The sequence below is a fragment of the Leopardus geoffroyi genome, chromosome B4 (assembly GCF_018350155.1).
Source record: "Leopardus geoffroyi isolate Oge1 chromosome B4, O.geoffroyi_Oge1_pat1.0, whole genome shotgun sequence".
Classification (NCBI taxonomy): Eukaryota; Metazoa; Chordata; class Mammalia; order Carnivora; family Felidae; genus Leopardus; species Leopardus geoffroyi.
Window position 1 is genome coordinate 22,624,810 of NC_059341.1, and position 19,142 is coordinate 22,643,951.

General features: G+C 43.4%; 1 protein-coding gene across 15 annotated transcripts in view; it reads left to right on the plus strand.

The window, feature by feature from the left end:
* Positions 1 to 19,142, plus strand: part of KIAA1217 (KIAA1217 ortholog) — a 451,458-nt gene that overhangs the window by 306,002 nt on the left and 126,314 nt on the right. For all 15 annotated transcript variants that reach the window (XM_045462891.1, XM_045462888.1, XM_045462889.1 and 12 more), the window contains one exon: positions 959 to 1,157. In XM_045462891.1, coding sequence (XP_045318847.1) covers positions 959 to 1,157 — 199 coding nt within the window. The remainder of the gene's footprint in view (positions 1 to 958; positions 1,158 to 19,142) is intronic.

The window sequence follows — 19,142 nt, forward strand, 5'->3', positions numbered from 1 at the left end:
GTGTGGGTTTTGTTCATCATTCTGGCCCAGTACCGAGCACAGTGCCTGGAGCATGGTGGGTACTCGATATATGTCTGTTGAAAAGGTGACTGGATGTACCACGTAGTTCATAGCTGACACTTGGTTACACACTGTCTTGTGTTACCTTTTGCCTTTCACTAATTGTACCAATCAGTTCTCGAACGTTTTGACCCTAGGCAACATGTTGTCTCTTCTTTTCTGCATCTCCCACAATGGTCAGCCAGTAGTCCATGTTCAAGGAATGTTATTGACTAATAGGTTATGGGCATTTTCCACATTAAATTTCCTGCATTGTGGTATAGATAACTAAAAATGCAATTATGTGTCGAGTGTGTAAGTTGTTATAAACACTTTCTGCTGATTGGCAAGGTCAGTAATAACCAAACGTAGACACAATCTTACCTATGGGATTTGGGCCTCAAAAGAAGAAATTCAACTGTGATATAAATATCTCCCTCACAATCTGAGTTTACTGATTTTGGAAACAGTCTTGCTGTAAGACTTTGAAGGACTGGCTGTGTTCGGTTTACTGTGGGGTGAGTGCATCATCCATTGAGGCATATTTAAACACGCACAATCCCATCTGTTGTCATAACAACTCTTAGAATTTGGCCAAAGGAATTGATTTGCTATCATTCTTTCCCATGATGTGGCTTGCCTGCAGCTCCTTGCCCAAGGTGGCATTTGTACAGATGAGCAGTGATAAAAATCTTAATGGGATACTTGGGGGCAGTTTTTTTTTTTTTTTTTCCAGTGACTTTCACAACTGGTTCTTTGACCCACTGGGTTTTCAGTTTTCTGTGTCCAGTCCTTCTGATGGAGTTTTTTCCCTACCACATTGTTTTCCAGGATCGGCAGACCTTGATGGCATTGCAAATATTTTCGGCATAATTAATAGTCGTTTATTTTTCTACTTTCTCTCAACTGCCTTTTGCAGACAAGAAGCCCCAAACTGTCTCACAGTCCTCAACCTCCCAATCTGGGCGACCCTGTCGAGCATTTATCAGAGACGTCTGGTGATTCTTTGGAAGCCATGTCTGAGGGAGAAGTTCCAAGTCCTTTTTCCAGAGGCAGCCGAACTCGAGCGAGTCTCCCGGTGGTGAGGTCAACCAACCAGACGAAAGAAAGATCTCTGGGTAAGCCTCGGTGGGCAGTTTCTGATGCCTTTTTATTACTGCACGTATATATTTTTATGCTTCTGAGCACACATCCTTGCATCCGAATATTAATTAGATCTCGTTTTGTCATAACACAAGTCCTAGGGAACTTCACTAATTTTGCATCAAGCTGAAGAAACAGCACGTCCAAACTCGGGCTAGGCCCCATGACTGTTAGTGACAGCCGTAAACACAGGGCTGTTTCTCCCACCAGCACAGGGGGCGTGTGTTTGGTATCGCTTTTCCTTTCAACAAGCTTTTAGGGAAAGCAGAAGGATTCTATTGTTCTGCCTTCACCAACGATCATTTGCTTTTTTAGACTGGAAATTCACTTTCTATCTTGCTTTGCTTTAGAAGAAGTTTTTGGTCGTTTAACAAAGTGTACAGGCCGTAAGGATTTAGACCTCTCTGCCCATTTCATAAGCTTAACCTGCCATTTTAAGATTCCAGGTCAGTACGTGTTTTTGCAGATAGATGAGGTCATGGGGTAAGAGTGGACAGGGACAGAATCAACCCACAAACGGCTTCAGGGCTGGACCCTGCAGAAAATAGCTAAATTATGCCACATAAAACCTAGCAGATACCTTGCTTGAAGGAGAAAAGAGCAGAAAGCTGTGAGGAGGAATCTCAATTTTGTTCCCCTGGTTGCAGAGGATGAGAAAACTGGTTTCAGACATTGTGCTGGCTGTCCTTTAAAAGAAACCAAACTATTGGGGCGCCTGGGTGGCTTGGTCAGTTAATCCTCCGACTTCGGCTCAGGTCATGATCTCACGGTCCGTGAGTTCGAGCCCCGCGTCGGGCTCTGTGCTGACGGCTCAGAGCCTGGAGCCCGTTTCAGATTCTGTGTCTCCCTCTCTCTCTGCTCCTCCCTTGTTCATGCTCTGTCTTTCTCTGTCTCAAAAATAAATAAACGTTAAAAAAAAAAAAAAGAAACCAAACTATTATTATTTGCATTATCAATGCTACTTTTTTACATTAAATTGTGTATAGTTCCTCTTAGGTTAATAATGCAGGTTTTATTTTTACAAATTATATTTGTAATTTTACAAATTACAGAAGAAAATTACAAAACATCTGTTTTTATCTTTTCTTGGTTTGTTTTTTGTTTTTTGAGGTCCCATAGTTAGACAGCAGAAACAGGCCTCCATTTCCTATCAACCTCACATACAGGTGAAGGAATGGGCCACGTAGGGGGACCCTGGGCCTGGACAGTGTCCAGACGACACAGGCTTCCACACCAGCACGCGGTTGGGGTGCTCCAATCTGGATGACAGCGCTCCGTGCTTTACCCCCACCGAGTTTGTGCCCATCGGGGAGGGGGGATTTCTCTTTTGTGCTTTGCAGGAAATGAGTGAGGTTCAGGTCTCTGTAAAGATAGCCTGTGCTTTGCAAAATAAAGCGAAGATAAGAAATGCCTGTGCGCCTTCCTCCATACCTGGGGAACACTGAGCCTGCTGGACAGGGCATCCTTTGTCTGGCTGGCAGGACTTTCCTCCAGCAGCCAGGCACAGCTGGCAGTGCAGGTAGATCCTGGCTGCGTTCAGGAAGCAAGTGGGGGCAGAGAAGCTGCAGGGACCAGGAGCTGCCTTGCCCTATGAACAGCTGAGGGTGGCTGGTGTTTTCTCGTGAGGTGGCCGTGCTTCTCTGCAAGGGGCTCGGTTTTCCTGAGCACACCTTGCTCTGACGTTCTGGCGAGTGCAGAGTCACGGCAGATTAAAAAATGTATCCAAGGTGTTTATTCTTCCAGCTCCACAAGGCACTTTTTGGCCTGTGAGCTTTACAACTCTCGGGCAGAAACAAAGGAATACAGTGAGCAGAGAGGAGAGCAATGAGAAGTTGGCTCAAGCAAGCAAGGGGAGCCATGGTTCCAGAAAGGAGGCTGGCGCAAGGCCAGAAGCGTTGGCTCTGCCCTTGGCTGCCTCTTGGTGGCCAATTTGGGAATGTCCTCCTAGCCGCACCTGGCCTTGTGGCGTCATTCAGTTGAGCCTGGATGGGAAATAAACAGGAAAGTGTGAGTCAGGGAGAGTCTAAACACAATCTCCCTGCCGGGGACCTTGCTCAGCCTTGTGTTCGGGAAAATCCCTAGTGTGCCTGGCTTTATTTAATATGCACACAAAGGCTCCGGGAAGAGCGGGTCCCCCAGAGAGCCCAGGACCAGGAGCAGTGGGTGGCCTCCAGCACTTGGTGGCGGAGGAACGTGGTGATGACTCCACGGATGGGGGACCCAGCCGCAGCCTCCGGCAGACCCAGCGCCGGTGCCATTTGGAAGCCCCGGTTAACTTTGGGGATCTGTGCACTGTCACTTTACATGCCTCTGCAGAACTTTCAGATCTCTCCCGGAGCCCTGGCGATCCTGTCTTTATTTAAAATTGTCATAGTTTGTCCCTAGTGGATTTTTGCACTGATTTTGGGTTTTAAAAATTTCACATGAAAATATTGTTTATCCTGATTGCTGACTTTGGGGAGGCCCCTTAAATTTTGCACCCAAGGATAGTGCTTCTCTCTCCTCACCCCAGGACCCGTCTGTGGAGGCCAAGCTTCTGCACCTGGACAAGGAATCACTGGAGAGGAGGCTTCCCCCAGCTCAGGCAGCACCAGGAAGAGACCTGGGCTCCTTGAGAGTGGGGGCCAGGAGCACGCAGAATCCTCAAACCACTCTCGCTCCCTGGAGGGCACGAAACCTGCTCTCACTTCAGGCAGCCTGTGCCTGGAGATAAACTTGCCTGCTTAATCATTTTTCCACCCGACTAATTCCTCCTTTCCATTACTTTAGCATATTCAAGGGATGAGAGGAGCCCAGGGGGGCTGGGCACGGTGCTTGGTGGACGTCGTGTGTCACAGAGGCTTTCAGAAGGCGTGGAGGAGAGACAAGGGGGGGAGAGGACGAGGCGTTGTTCAGCACAGGGAAGTTAGATATGCTGGTGTCTGCATAGCACTCTCCCTGCACGCAGGATGCAGGCTTCCCATCGGGGAGGGGACTCTGGGACTGCAGGCACGGCCCGATGACAGCAAAACCCACGAGCCCTTTCCCATGCTGAAGGCAAAGGTGGCCATTCTTGGAGATCTACAAAGCAGAAAGGTACATAGAGACATCTGCTCAGGGTCTCGGATCCATAACATGGTCAGGTTGCAACGATGGGCCAACTCTGTAGGTTCACTTCCCTGCCGCGCTCTACCCATCCGGAGCCGGGATGCACTCTTTCTCCATGGAACTCATGCCATTTCCCCTTCCCTCTCTCTTCGGTGAAAATAGAGAAGATGAGGAGAAAGGAAGTCCACAAAATAAAGTAAAAACCGCTCTGCCGTCGAGTTTTGGTTTTAGCAATAATTTCCGTGAAAAAATGTCCCGCTGATACTAGGTCTGGGCCTTAACGACGGAGCCATTTGCTTTTAATCATTGCTGTCTTATAAATGCCTGTCTGGAATGCGACCATGGGCAGGGGTTGATGTCTAGAGGCTCCACAGTCGGCTTTGGGGAAAGGGTAGCCACAAGATGTTCCCACCCTTCTGTGTGCCCTCAGGAATTTGAAAATAAAACTCCCGTGAAAATAAGAACAGCAGCAGCAACTTCCTCCTCGCTGCAGCCAGATGCCTTTGTTGACCATATTCTGAACGGTTAGCTGTGGAAAAGAGAGCTCCCATGCCAAGCCGGCAGCCAGAGACGTTGCCACTTCTGTAACAAACTGCCTTTTAAAGACTCAGCCTCGACAAACAAGAATGATTTTAAACGGCTCGGGAGGATTTTAGACTAATTGAGGGAGAATTTTCTCAGCGCGTGTGAATTCCTGAGCATCTCTGTGTCTGTTCTTTTATTCCAGAATGGTAACGGCGAGGGTGATCATTCTCTGAGAGTGATTTGAGGGGGGGACAAAGGGTTCATGGTTGCCGGAATCTCTGTTCCTGTGCACAAGAATGGGTAGGATGTTAGAGCAAAGGGTTGAGGAAACCGCCCCCGTCTACAAAGTGGAAAGCCAAGAAGGGTTGGGGCAGAGACTATAAGACTCATATTTGAGCACTTTACTGTTTCAGCATGAAGGCTTAGCCTGTGGATAGTTAAAATCAATGTCAGACAAATGCAAAGAAGTAATGCTCTACAGAGTAAGTGAAACAGGTATGAAATTTGTTGTCCCGAGCACCAATGATGATGGAGATATAATGTAAAAACAAAAAATTACAAAGAGAGTTTTGTAGCAAGTCAATTGGTTCTGGGGCACACTCCTGATCTTTTTAGGGTGCGACCAAAGGAGAGTATTTTCTCTAGCATGGAACTAAGCCGACAGGCGTGGGTGGGTATGGTGGCTGGCTGGCATTGTCCACTCCTACCTTCTACTGTGCTACAATGCAGAGTCGTTCTGGAATATCCAGTGCTCTGTCTGGGTTCCACCAGTAGGGACCAAGGCACATATGAAAGCTTTTGGCTTTTCTTTAGGATCATTTGTCATTATCCCAGGGTGTAGTCACTAAAGCTAGTGTTTAGAATCAAAGTGCAAGGCACCCCTTTTTCTGGTACCTAGGGCTCAAGTGTGGCCTGAATCGTTGATGGTATTAACAGCTTACTGCTCAAGGCAGCAGGGGCTTTGGAGTCTTAGCCATCCAGGGTGGCAGGAAGCTTCCTCGTTGTCAAACGGGTTCTGTGGTGTCCCAGCTCTACAGTGGAGATTCAGTTCAGTGGTTGTGCAAACCATTCAATACGTCAGTTTTTGCTTAAATTAGCCGGAGCTGGTTCAGGCTCTGCAAGTGAACCCTGACTGATACAAACCCTGATTCCTGTGTTTGCAGAGAAAAGGTAGTGCTTCCTGTTGTGTGTTTCAGAAAATATAATTACCAGTAGATACAAACTGATGACTTCTAGAGACTTGGCAGTAAACTGAAGAATGACTTGGAGACAGGGTTTTTCAACTGTGTTCCCTACAATTCTAGAGTTCTGTGGAGTTTTCTCTGCCATAAAGATTGTAGTTTTATGTAAGATTTCGTTTGAAAATGAGCTGTGCTAAACTGCTAACATACACACACACACACACACACACACACACACACACACAGAGTAAAAACATTAAATAGACCAGGGGTTTGGGGGAAGGAAAAAAAGGAAAGAAAGAAATTACGAAGAAATTTCCTCTATACAACAGAAGTCCTTGAATACTTTAATTTGACTATATTGGGTGAGTCAAAAGGATTGCCTCTTACTTTTCTTGCTGCACTTGATGTAATGAATGTCCTGAAAGGTAGTTTTTGTAAACTGAGTCAATCTTTTTTTTTCTTTAATGTTTATTTATTTTTGAGAGACAGAGACAGAGTGTGAGTGGGAGAGGGGTAAAGAGAGAGAAGGAGACACAGAATCCGAAGCAGGCTCCAGGCTCTGAGCTGTCAGCACAGAGCCCGACGCGGGGCTCAAACTCACAGTGAGATCATGACCTGAGCCGAAGTCGGAGGCTTAACCGACTGAGCCATCCAGATGCCCCAGAACTGAATCAATCTTTAAGCTAAGAAAAAAATGGGTTTGTGGGAATATTTCCAGAAATCCTCTGGTATAGTGGAGCGTGGTTTTGTGATGTAAGTATGGGTTTTCATACATGAGGTTTTCTGAAAGAAGGAAACTTCTTTCCTTATTCAAGTTTACCCTCTTGGCTCTCAATTCACCCGTAAGAAAGAATGTTCTTGTAAAAGATTACTGTGTAGATTCATGGTTTGTTTGTGCTTATTTTGAAAAGATAAAGTTCATCAGATGCCTTTCGAAATCTCTTGCTATTAACTCCTGGGTTGAAACCCTGTAACAGATTTCTCAGACTTTGAAGAAAGTGTCTAGTTAATATGATACCTGAGGAGATCCAGGCCCTTGAACAATATCTTGAGGATACTTTACAGACCGGATGCAGGTCAGGAGAGCCATCAACAGAGGCGAATAGAAGATTGATTCATTCTAAGGGTCAGAGCCCTCCCAGGCCACCGTTACTTTACAGGGTCTGTCGTTGGTAGGTCGTAACGATGAGGGGTCCTGGAGACTTGAGGTCTGCTGCTTCTGTCTCCTCCTCTACAGCTGAGGTGTTGCTAACCCTGAATTACAGGTCACTTTTTTGGAAAGTGTACATAAAACGTTTCAATACTGCAGGTGAAGCTATGGGGTTAGATAACTAGATAGGTGACTTAAATTTCCAAAGCTATTTCAGGACATCAACCTGCCAGTAAGCCAGTGTGAAATCTTTCTCTCTGTCTGTCACAGCTGTGATACCCCATCCTAACCCAGACTCCTAGGTAATGTTTTTGCTTTTTTTCTGATGTAAAAAATACTCTTATTCAAAAAAGAACCCTTCATCAGATTTCATAAGACAACACAAGAAAGTGTGGCAAGTTTTATCTGTTATTTATACCTCTCCACATCCAAAATAGATTTGATTTGGCTCATTCAAAGACAATAAAAGTATATAAGAACCATTAAAACAAGAATTAACACAAGTAGCAGTTGGGCACAATATGTGTGCCAGAAAAATTAAGATAGGGATAATTGCTATAATTGCAGCAAAGACAAAAAAAGAAGATAAAATGAGAAATGTACTGAGTCAAATGGATTTCATTATTTAAGACGAGGTGTATACCAGTTCATTAGAAAAAAAAAAAAAAAGAGTCTAAAGCACTATAACCCAAGAAGTCCTGCATCTTAATGTCGTTGACAACGTATTATGTAATAGTTGTATTTAATAATGGCTGTCTTATGAAAAGGTTTTTCATACAGCTACGTCCTTACATAACAAGTCAAAATCCCGGGACCCAGTGTGAAGCCTTGTTGGTAGAAGGCACATTTTCTTGGACTCTAGATTTCTGGTGATCTAATCTGGTACATGGAAAGAGTTGATAGAGTCTTGACAGTTGAGCTGGCCCTTAAGTGATTGGCTGTTGACTACTCGTTGTCTCTTCGGGGTACATAACTGTAGCTAGAGAGGAAAATTTGAGGGGCATGTCACTACTGAAGGCTTGAATGACAAAAGAGCCTTAGAGAAGGAATCTCTCCCACGAAGACAAAATTCCAAATTTTTAATGTGTTCTAGTCATACTGGCTGTTACTCTGTACTCTCTCCAGGAATGGGTTTGGAAGTATCTGGATTCAGATGATGTACTCTGATATGCGCTGCTACGTTTTGGTTGGAATCAGAGATGAGAGACATCAAGAGATGTTGCCTGAACTACGTATGGCGGGGGGAGAGATTTAGTTTTCTGTTTTCCTCTGCCATAAAAACTCGATGAAAATCTGTTGACTCTGTCTCGTTACTTTTTGGTAAATGCGAGATTCGTTGCACACTTAGAAGTTTCTTGCCAAGTTAACGTGTTCTTTAAAAGCTGACTTTAAAAAAAATTTAAAAATTAAAAAAAAAATGTTTTTTAATGTTTATTTATTTTTGAAACAGAGAGAGACACAGCATGAGCAGGGAAGGGGCAGAGAGAGAGGGAGACACAGAATGTGAAGCAGGCTCCAGGCTCTGAGCTGTCAGCACAGAGCCCGACGCGGGGCTCGAACTCACATACCGCGAGATCGTGACCTGAGCCGAAGTCGGACGCTTAACCGACTGAGCCACCCAGGCGCCCCAAAAGCTGACTTTAAAATATAACCAACCCTTTGTGCTCATCTAATTCTATAAGAATTCCCACACATTTTTTTTTTGCACCAGCTTTTAAAGAATATTCTATGAAATACCAAAAACAATATTGAGATGTAAGCCAGGTTTATGTCATACCCTCAAGTAGAATTCCATCCGTGGTGCTGTCATTCTAGCAGTGGCCTCCAGAGGGCTGCCCACTGACATCTGGAAACAGATTTTAGGCAGCGTCTGTATTTCAGGCAGAGTATAAGAACACAGGAAGGTACCCGTTCTGCATTGCTAGAGGGTAGACATATGTCTTCTTTGGTAAAGCAACTGGTGAATTCCTATGCAGATTTCTTGAGTTAGCTCTGGGATATGGCATTACAACTAAAAGGCCTCTAAATCTGGAGATGATGTTTTATGTGGACCACCAGTGGACTCGTTCTCTCCATCCAGAAATTGCTTTGGAGCCCCAAGCCACCACTGTGATGGTCTTTACCATCATATGTCAGTCCGAACCACTCTCCTAGGGGCTGTTATTGGCCAAATCATACCCCGCCTGCTCCCCCTTCCAAATTCATATGTTGAAGTTCTAACTCCAGTATCTCACAATATGACCTTTTGGACATGGGGTCTCCAACAAGTTGATTAAGTTAAAATGAGGTCACTAGGGGCATCTGAGTGCTCAGTCTGTTAAGCATCCAACTTTGGCTCAGGTCATGATCTCACGGTTCGTGGGTTCGAGTCCCACATCGGGCTCTGTGCTGACAGCTCAGAGCCTGGAGCCTGCTTGGGATTCTATATCTCCCTGTTTCTCTGCCCCTCCCCTATTCCTGCTCTCTCTCTCTCTCTCTCTCTCTCTCTCTCAAAAATAAATAAACAGTAAAAAATTTTTTAAATAAAAAAATAAAGTGAGATCATTAGACTGGGCCCTCATCCAATAGAACTGATGTCCTTATAAGAAGAGGGGTAAGGACATAGACAGGTATGGGAAGACACAGGGAGAAGATGGCATCTGTAAGCCAAGGAGAGAAATCTCAGAAGGAAACAGCTCTCGATCTCAGCCTTCTAGGCTCCAGAACTGTGAGAAAATAAATTTCGGTTGTGAGCCCCCAAGTCTGTGGGACTTTGTTATGGCCGCCTAGCAGACGGATATAGGGGCTTGGGACGCCCTTCTCTTTCCTATTGTTTTCTCATTTGAGAGGACAATCAGCCTTATGGCAGTTGTCACAAACTTTAAGTGTTCCTTTCTCCCAGACAGGAAAATGAGGTTTGTCAAGTTTTCTGTTTATTTTGGTTTGGTTTCATTTTAGCCTCTGCAACCTTTGCGCAGTGCATTGACTTGGTGTCCGCTCAGCAGTACGAGCGGAAATTTAAAAACCTTTGGTACCGATTCAACTTCTGTTCCTACTTTTCTGTTTGTCATCTCCTGAGCCCCCTCCTCAAGTTTGGGAAACGAAAGTTGTTTGACATCTAACTGATTTCACTGTATCCCATCAAGAAAAGCTCCTGATTTCATCACGCTGAGTTTGAGTTCTAGAAAATTTGGCTAATGTCATTAGAAATGATATCCCCGCCAGCTTTTCACTTTTAGGCTTTTTCTAAGGTGTTAATTGGCTTTCATATATCTCTGGCTACATGGCTCCCAGTAACGTAAAGCTAAACACGATCAAAATAAATCTTTCCTTCCCCCCGCCTTCCACAAGTTTTGCTCACTCCCCAGTTTTTTTTTCCTCTATTTATGTATTTATGCATTTATTAAAACTCTATTCAGTTTCCAGCACTGTTAAAGGTACCCGGGTGAGTTATTTAGAAACTGTATGAAATCTGGTTCTTGTATTTAAGGGGATTTCAGTATAACTAAAGACACATGGTACCCATGTCAGGACTTGAAAATAAATCAGACTACCCATATGAAGCTGCACGGACCCCGGCCATGCTGCCTCCCGCCTGCATGAGTGGTCTGGTCTGCCCGTGCTTCTCTCTTCGCCTGGATTCGGTTCCTTCCTCCTGGCACCACCATACCCGCATGGCCCCCGCCCCACTTCACTCAGACCTCTGCTCAGACGGTGCTCATCAGGGTGCGCTTCCCTGAGGGAGACAGCACCCACCCTGCCAGTCTCTGTCTGCTTAGCCTGATGTATTCTTTCTCATGACACTTCTCATTGAGGACAGTGGTTCTCACGCGTTAGCAGAGAACTTGTGAGGAGAGGTGTCTGGCTCTACCTTTTGGGGTTCTGATCCAGTGGATCTGGGGCAGGACCCGGAAATCGGCAGCTCTAACAAGTTTCCCGGGTGATGTTGCTGTTTCTGATGCGGATCACTGAGTTAGGGTCCTAGGATGCCCTAGGAAAGAAATAGAGTGAATTCACAACATAGCACCACATGAAGGCATTTTAATCAGTCCTCGGTAAGGGATGGAAAGTAGTCATTATATTTTGGCAGGAGAATATGGAGACTTGAAATGTCTGCCCTGGATAATGTCCTGAAATTAGGGTATTCAATCCCAGCACACATTCACCAGCAGGGCCCTCCCAGGAAGTCTGGGAATATGTGTCCTTCCCACCGTGAGCTGCAGAGCATCTTGTTCATTAAGTCTGTCTCACCTTTGACTCTGTGCTGTTTCTATTTTTGGCCCCCGTCTTATCCCTGAACCAGCTTATCATCCCCCATCTTGACACGCTTAGAAATGTAGGTAGGTTCAACAGTGGAAAGGTGGCCGACCTTTTCACTGGACTGCACGCCCCCTTTGTACACATGCCCCAGTTTCTGAAACTCAGGTATTTCCCTCCCCAGTGTCCTCCCCTTGTCTGCTCCAGGGGAGGTCAGCCCAGCCATGGTCAGTTAGCACCCAGATGTTGATATTGGTCCTGGTCTTGACAAGGCAGAGGCAAATGAATGAGGCCAATGCAGCTGAAGATTTTCCCTGGGAGGAAAGTTCCTTTGGAACAAGATGCGTTATGCTTTGGTTCGGCAGTTAGTTTGGTTTTGCATGATTGTGGAGTTACATATTTTCCTATGCTTCCATTTGCCTTCATAAGAAAAGTCAAGTAATGTAGGAGCCTTTTGTAAAAGAGTTCAATGTAACAAGTACATATTAAATACCTGCGGTGCACATGGTGTTATATTAGGTAGGAAGAAAGAAAGTCATTCTTTTAGCAAATACTTACTGAGTTCCTACATAGGCACTCTTGGGCGCAATCCACAAAAGAGTCACAACCCTCTGATCTTCTGGAGCTTCTATTCTGTTCGTTGAGGCAGATGGCAAACAAATAAGATACACAATAGATGGTATAAATGCTATGGAGAAAAATAAAATAGAGGCACGGGTACAGGGAGTGCCAAAGAGAGGAAGGCATGAGAGCTGCTGTTTTAAAAAGGATGGACAAGGAGAGCGTCACTGAACGACTGGCATTTGAGCCATGACCTGGAGTGTGTGGAGACGTGTAAGCCACCTAGATACCTGGGGGAGGAGAATTCCAGGTGGAGGCAGCAGCCAGCGCACCGGATCCAAGCAAGAACATGCCTGCAGCCTTCAAGGAACAGCAAGGAGAACCACTGTGGTTGGAGTTGCCCAGTAAGACAGGAGGAGGGAATGAGGTTGGAGAAGCAGTGGGGACTGGATAAAGTAGGCCTTTTGCAACACGCAAAGCTTTGGCTACACTGGCCATATCAGAATGGAAATGGCTGATTGCAGAAGTATAAGCAGTGGGTTCTCTTGAGTTCTGAAGATTGGCTTCTGGCTCCTGGGTTTGGAACAGACCCAAGGGGGCATGGGCAAAGTTGGGAGACCAATTTGAAGTCTGGCTTCGGTCTAGGGAGATGAGAGTGTTAGCAAAGGAAGTGGTGAGACGACTTTGGATTCTGCAGGTGTTTTGAAATTAGAGTAAGATGGTTTCCTGCCATCCAAGTTTGCGTTCTAATGGAGGAGGCATACGGACAAGAAAGCCCGAATGCAGCTGCCATCGTAGTAGCTAAAACTTGCTAAGTACTTACTCTGTGCCAATGAACACATACTCTATGCCAGGCCGTATCTAATATGCTGAGCAGCAAAGCCAGGATTTGAACCCTGGCAGTCTGTCTCCAGACCCACATGCTCAACTACTATACTATACTATAGTATACTATACTATACTATACTATACTGAAAAGAGAAAGAAAGGAATTCCAATTTTGATAACTTGGGAAGTTTTTAATGAAAAGTAGCATTTGAAGTGGACTTGAGTGTTGAAGAGAAGTTTGTCTGTTGGAAAAAGGATGGACCTTTTATGAGGGCAGTAAGCAGAATCATAGATACCATGCATTGAACGCTTGAACTTCCTCTACAAGCTGGACTGGAGCCATCCTGGTGCACTTCTGTCTACAGTACTCACCCCTGTCCCCTGCCATTCACACCTGTAGCTATGGTGTCCTCTCCCCCTCAAAAAAGAGCACTGAGTATCACAGAGGTATAGTGATACCACAGATGGTGTAGTGATTAGGGCCACCTCATCCGGACTCCATTACTTACCCGGTATGTGAGTTTGGGGGAGCCCCTTCCGTAAAGACGTACCTCTAGAATAATTGTAAAGGACAACTGAGGTCATATAAGTAATGCTGTTATTGTGGTGCCTGGCATATAGTAAGTACTCTGTCAGCTAACTGATGTTCATAACGATGACCTGAGTAATACATTAAAATGTCAATTACATTTTTCTTTTCTCAGGTAAGATATTATGGATTCCATTTAGAAATACTTACATCAAAACGGTGAAAATCAAAACATTTCCCGTTGGAGAGCTCTTAGCTTCTAACTTTATTTATCCACAGAGTTAATTAAAGGGATCATCTCAGCTTTTCCCCAATCCAAAATAGATGCCCCATCATTGCTCTTTGACATTATATTTTGCTTGCTCGGTTAGCGGTTATTTCACAGTAATTCCATTTTAGGCTGGCTGCTTCCTGACAGTCTCTACCTGCATCAGTCATGTGCCTTTTTTTTTCTTTTTTCTTTTTTCTTTTCAGCTTTATTAAGGCATAGTTGAAAAACCAAATCGTAAATACCAACTGTAAATTATTTAACGTATATATCATGATGATCTGATACACATATGGATTGTGAAAGAACTCCCCCCCTCTCAGAAAGTGATACATCTTTCACGTCACTTATATCTCTTTGTGTATGCGAGAACATTTAAGCCATACCCTCTTAGGAAATCTCAGTTACACAAGACAGTGTTAGCTGTTGCTGCCATGTTAGGCATTAGATCCTTAGACCTTATATATCTTATAGCTGAAAGTTCATACCTTTCTGTCAATCCTTCCCTATTTCCCTCACCCCCAACCCCTGGAAACCACTTTCTAGTCTGTTTTTAAGAATTTGTCTTTTGCTGTTTGGCTTCTTTTAGTTAGTATAATGTCCTCAAGATCCATCCATGTTGTTGCAAATGAGATTCTCCTTCCTTTTTTTTTTTTTTTTTTTTTTATGGCAGAGGAACGTGCCATTAAGTCACGTGCCTTTAAATTACACTTTAGTCTACTTTAGTCTAGGAGCACCTGGGTGGCTCAGTCGGTTGAGTGTCTGACTTCAGCCCAGGTCGTGATCCCGTGCTTCGTGGGTTCGAGCCCCCCATCAGGCTCTGTGCGGACAGCTCAGAGCCTGGAGCCTGCTTCAGATTCTGTGTCTCCGTCTCTCTGCCCCTCCCCCACTCTGTCTCTCTGTCTCCCAAAAATAAACACTTAAATTAAAAAAATAAATAAAAACTAAATTACACTTTAGTCTATACTGTTTTTGGATTTTGCCTCGCAGGCAACTGCCCCCATTCACGATGCTCCCTCTTTATTTGCTTGTTAGACATCATCTCGAAATTCTAGGTTCCATTCCATGTTCCATTATTCTTCTGGAGCCATCTCTTTCAGGTCCTCTGTTCTTCAGTTCTAAGGGTGTGACCCAGGCATCCCAGCAGGGAGACAGTTGGTGTTAACTTGAATGTGAGTAGTATTTCAGAAAGAATCCAGAACATGTAGAAGTTATGTTTGCAGGGAGATTCTTAGGTCGAGATCTTAGGGAGATTCTAGCAATATGGCAAAGGTAAAGGAATGTAGAGTGCCAACAGTCCCCTTCTTCCTACAAACACATGGAAACATAAGATAAAATATAATAATAACAGCAGAAAATGAATACATGGCCGAGTTTGAAATAAAGGAAAGGAACTCCCCAGCTTCCAGAAGTGAAGAAGAGTATCAAAGTAGAAACGACAGTGAGCACAGATATTTCAGAAGTGGGTATTGCTCTCAGGCATTTGGGCTAGGACTCTGACATTTACATAGCAACAGGAAAATGAACAGAAAAACACACTATGGCCCCTACAGAAATAGGCCAGGGGTTCAGATAGGTGGGCATTTAATAAGATGGGAGGGGGTAGGGAGAGACCTTACTTACAGCCCAGGAAAACAACAACAAAGTTTACACTCTGACCCCAACATTGGTGAGAAATAAAGTGTTGTTTCTCAGAGAAACAAAAGCCTTAGACATGAACCACGCATAGGGAAGGAGCCTAAACTTATTCTAGTGGCATTTGGGGAGAATCTCCAAGTATATCAGTCAGCATAGGCTAGGTAATGCTTCAGTAACAGACAATCCCCAAATCTCAGTGGCACCTGGGACAACCAGTGTCTATTTATTGTTCAAATTGCTGCCCACTGCAGGTTGGCAGAAGCCTCTGCCTTTCTTGGCCCCCCAAGGACCCATGCTGATAGAGGCTCCTTTTCAGCGTGTCACTAAAGGAGGAAAGGGGAGCCTGACAAGTCCTGCTGTAGCTCTCCAAGCTTCTGCATGCAGTGGTAGTTCAGTTAAAAGTCAGCACAACCCTGTGCTCAACTTCAAAAGGGACAAAGGAGGTGCAAGCCATCAATGTGCCTAGAAAAGAAGTAGACTATTTGTGGGACAATACCAATGACAAGCAACGCAAACCTATAAATTCACTTAGAAATGATCAGGAACACCAGAATCCCTCAAGCGGGTTTTTCAACTGAGGAGAGAAATGATCCACTAGAATATAAGTCTTAGGAAATCTCACAATCTGAGGAGAGATAGAAAAGAAAAGAAAAGAAAAGAAAAGAAAAGAAGAAAGAAAGAAAGAAAGAAAGATCAAAAGGCAATTCAGAGGCAGCATAAAACAGCCGAGGACATCAATGTCTAATAGGTACTCCACAAGACAAGACTAGTAATAATTGGGAGAAGACAATAATAGGAGATATAGAAAATGAGAATTTTTCTAAAATTGAAGACAGACCTGAGCCTTCAAGTTGAAACACCACACAAAATCCCAAGCAAAATTTAGAGGAAAAAAATCCACACGTAGGCCCACTGTCGGCAAACTTCAGGACATCAGATGTCGAAAGCAAATCTTTACCACAGCCAGAGAGTAAGGACAGGTTATCTAAAAAGAAAAGAAAACTTGACAGCAGCATACTTTTACAAGTCAAGAAGTCTGAAAACAATGGAATAATATCTTCGAAATCCTGGGGGAAAGATCACTTTCAACCAGTATTTCATTAACTGGCAAAATTTTCACTTAAGGGTGAGGGCCAAAAGAAGACGTGTTCAAATAAAATAAAGAGAATTTCGCATTTACAGAACTTTGGCTGAAAGAACTAGTAACAGTGTATGAAATGAAGCACAACCAAGTGATTTATTCCAGGTATGCAAGGCCATTGCAACATTTGAGGTTCAGTCGATGTAAGGTACCATATCAATAGGCTGAAGAAGAAAAATCGTATGATCATACCAATTGACACAGAAAAAGCATTTGGAAAAAATCTAGTACCCATTCATTATTTCAAAAAATAAATCAAAACTCTCAGCAAACTAGGAATAGAGGGAAACTGTCTCACCTCATAAAGACCATCTGCAAAAACCTACCAGCTAACATCATACTTAATGGTGAAAGATTGAATGTTTTCCCTCTAGGATTGGGAACAAGGAAAGAATGTCCAATGTCACCACTCTTAATCAACATAATTCTGGAAGTTCTAGCGCATGCAATAGATAAGAAAAAGAAACACAAGCCATGCGACTTAGAAAGGAGAAATAAACTGCCTCTGTTTCCAGATGACATTATCTAATAGAAAATCTGAAAGAATGTAAAAAAAAAAAAAAAAGCAAATAAAACACTTCATAGAAGTAATAAGTGAGTTAGCAAGGTCACAGCATACAAGATCAACACACAAAATCAATTGCATTTCTGTGTTCTAACAGCAAACAAATGGAAGGCAAAATGAAAAACACAAGACTGTTTACAACCGCTCCAGAGAAAATGAAACAATTACAAATCTAGTAAAACATGTATGCTGAAAATTGCAATGTATTGATGAGAGAAACCAGAGACCTAAGAGTTGAAGAGACATACTGCTTTCATACATTGGAAGATTCAGTTCTCCTCCCAAATTGATCCCTTGGTTTAAAACAATTTCTATCAAAATCACAGCAAGATTTTTTTTAGCAGATTCTAAAATGTATGTTAAAAAGGTAAAGGAGCTAGAATAACTAAAACAGTTTTGGCCAAGAAGAATAAAGAGGGAGGAATCAGTTTACCGATTTCAAGTCTTTACCTTATTTTAAGTCTTACCATAGAACTACAGCAATCAAGATTGTGTGGGATTGGCAGAGAGATAGACACAAAGATCAATGAAATAGAATAGAGACTCCAGAAATACACCCACACAGTTATGCCCAACTGATACTGATCAAATTGCAAAAGCAATTCAGTGGAGGAAAGATAGTTTTTCCAACAAATCATGTTGGGGCAATTGGACATCCACAGGCAAAACCCAGGACTTTAACCTAAGTCTTGCACCTTATACAAAATTTACTTGAAATAGATCACGGACTTAAATGTAAAATGTAAAATTATGAAGCCGTTAGGAAAAAGAGGAAAGAGTATTCAGAACCTCAAGTTTTGTGAAGAGCTGTTAGCCATCACGCCAAAAGCATGATCCATGAAAGCAGAAGTTGATAAAATGGACTGCCTCCTAAAAAGACCCTATCAAGAGAATGAAAAGACAAGCTGTAGTTGGGGAGAAAAATCTCTGTAGTCACACAACCAAGAAAGGACTAGTATCTAGAATATATAAAGAATTCTCAAAACTTAGTAGCTAAAAATCAAACAATCCAATTGGAAAATAGACAAAAAAGTCAAGAAGAGACATTTCCCTGAAGAGGATGTACAGATAGTAAATAAGCAGAGGAACATATATTCATCATTTGCCTTTTGGAAAATGCAGACTCAAACTGCAGTGAAATATCACCCCCCACACAGAGTGGTTAAGATGATAAATAATGATAACACCAAATGCTGGCGAGGATGTAGAGAAACTGGGTCACTCATATATTGCTGGTGGGAATGTCAAAGGGTACAGCCTCTCTGAAAAACAGCCTTACAGTTAATTTTAAAATGAAAAATAGACTTACCATATGACCCAGCAATTGTACTCTTTGGCATTTATCTGAGAAATATGAAAGCTTAATGTTCACCCAGAAACTTGTATATGAATGTTCACAGCAGCTCTGTTTGTAATGGCCAAAAGCTGGAAACTACCCAAGCATCCTTCTGTGGGTGCCTACTTAAACAGATGAGGTACGTCCACGCCGTGGAATTCTACTGCAGTAAACAGGGACACGCTACTGATATGCACAACAGCTTGGTTGTACCTGCAGGGGTGTGCAGAGAAAAAAAAGCCCCAAATTCTAAAGGTACTATTCCATTTATATAAAACACCAAATAGATAAAATCATAGAAATGGAGAACAGATTGGCAGTTGCCAGGGATTATGTATGGGGGGAGGTGACTAGGAAGGGGTAGCATGAGAGAGCCTTGTTAGGATGATACAGTTACATAGCACTGTTGAGTTAGTGGTTACATGCAGTTAAATTTTATAGGATAACCCATGCACGCACATGTGCGCACGCGCGCGCACACACACACACACACACACACACACACACACACACACAAGTGCATGTATAAATCTGAGTAAGCTCTGTGGGTTGTCCCAATTTCAATGACCCGGTTATTTCAATGACCTGGTTTTGTTGTTGTCTATACTTAAACAAAAGGTCAACATTGTTGGAAGCAGGGTGAAGGTGCATGGGACCTCCCTGCACATTTTTTTTTTTTTTGCAACTTTCTGTGAATCTATAATTACTTCAGAACAAAGGACAACAAAAAGGTATATATTTTGCCAAGAAGTGTCATAAACATAGGAGGAGGAGAAGGTGGACTGTATCCCGTGATGTTGAGGAAACAAACTAGTGAGCGTGGCTTTTTGGTAAAATCTAAATAAGCATCAGTCATAATGAATCATTTAAGAGAGTTAAGACCAAAGGAAAATAAAAATACCAGCTAGAAAC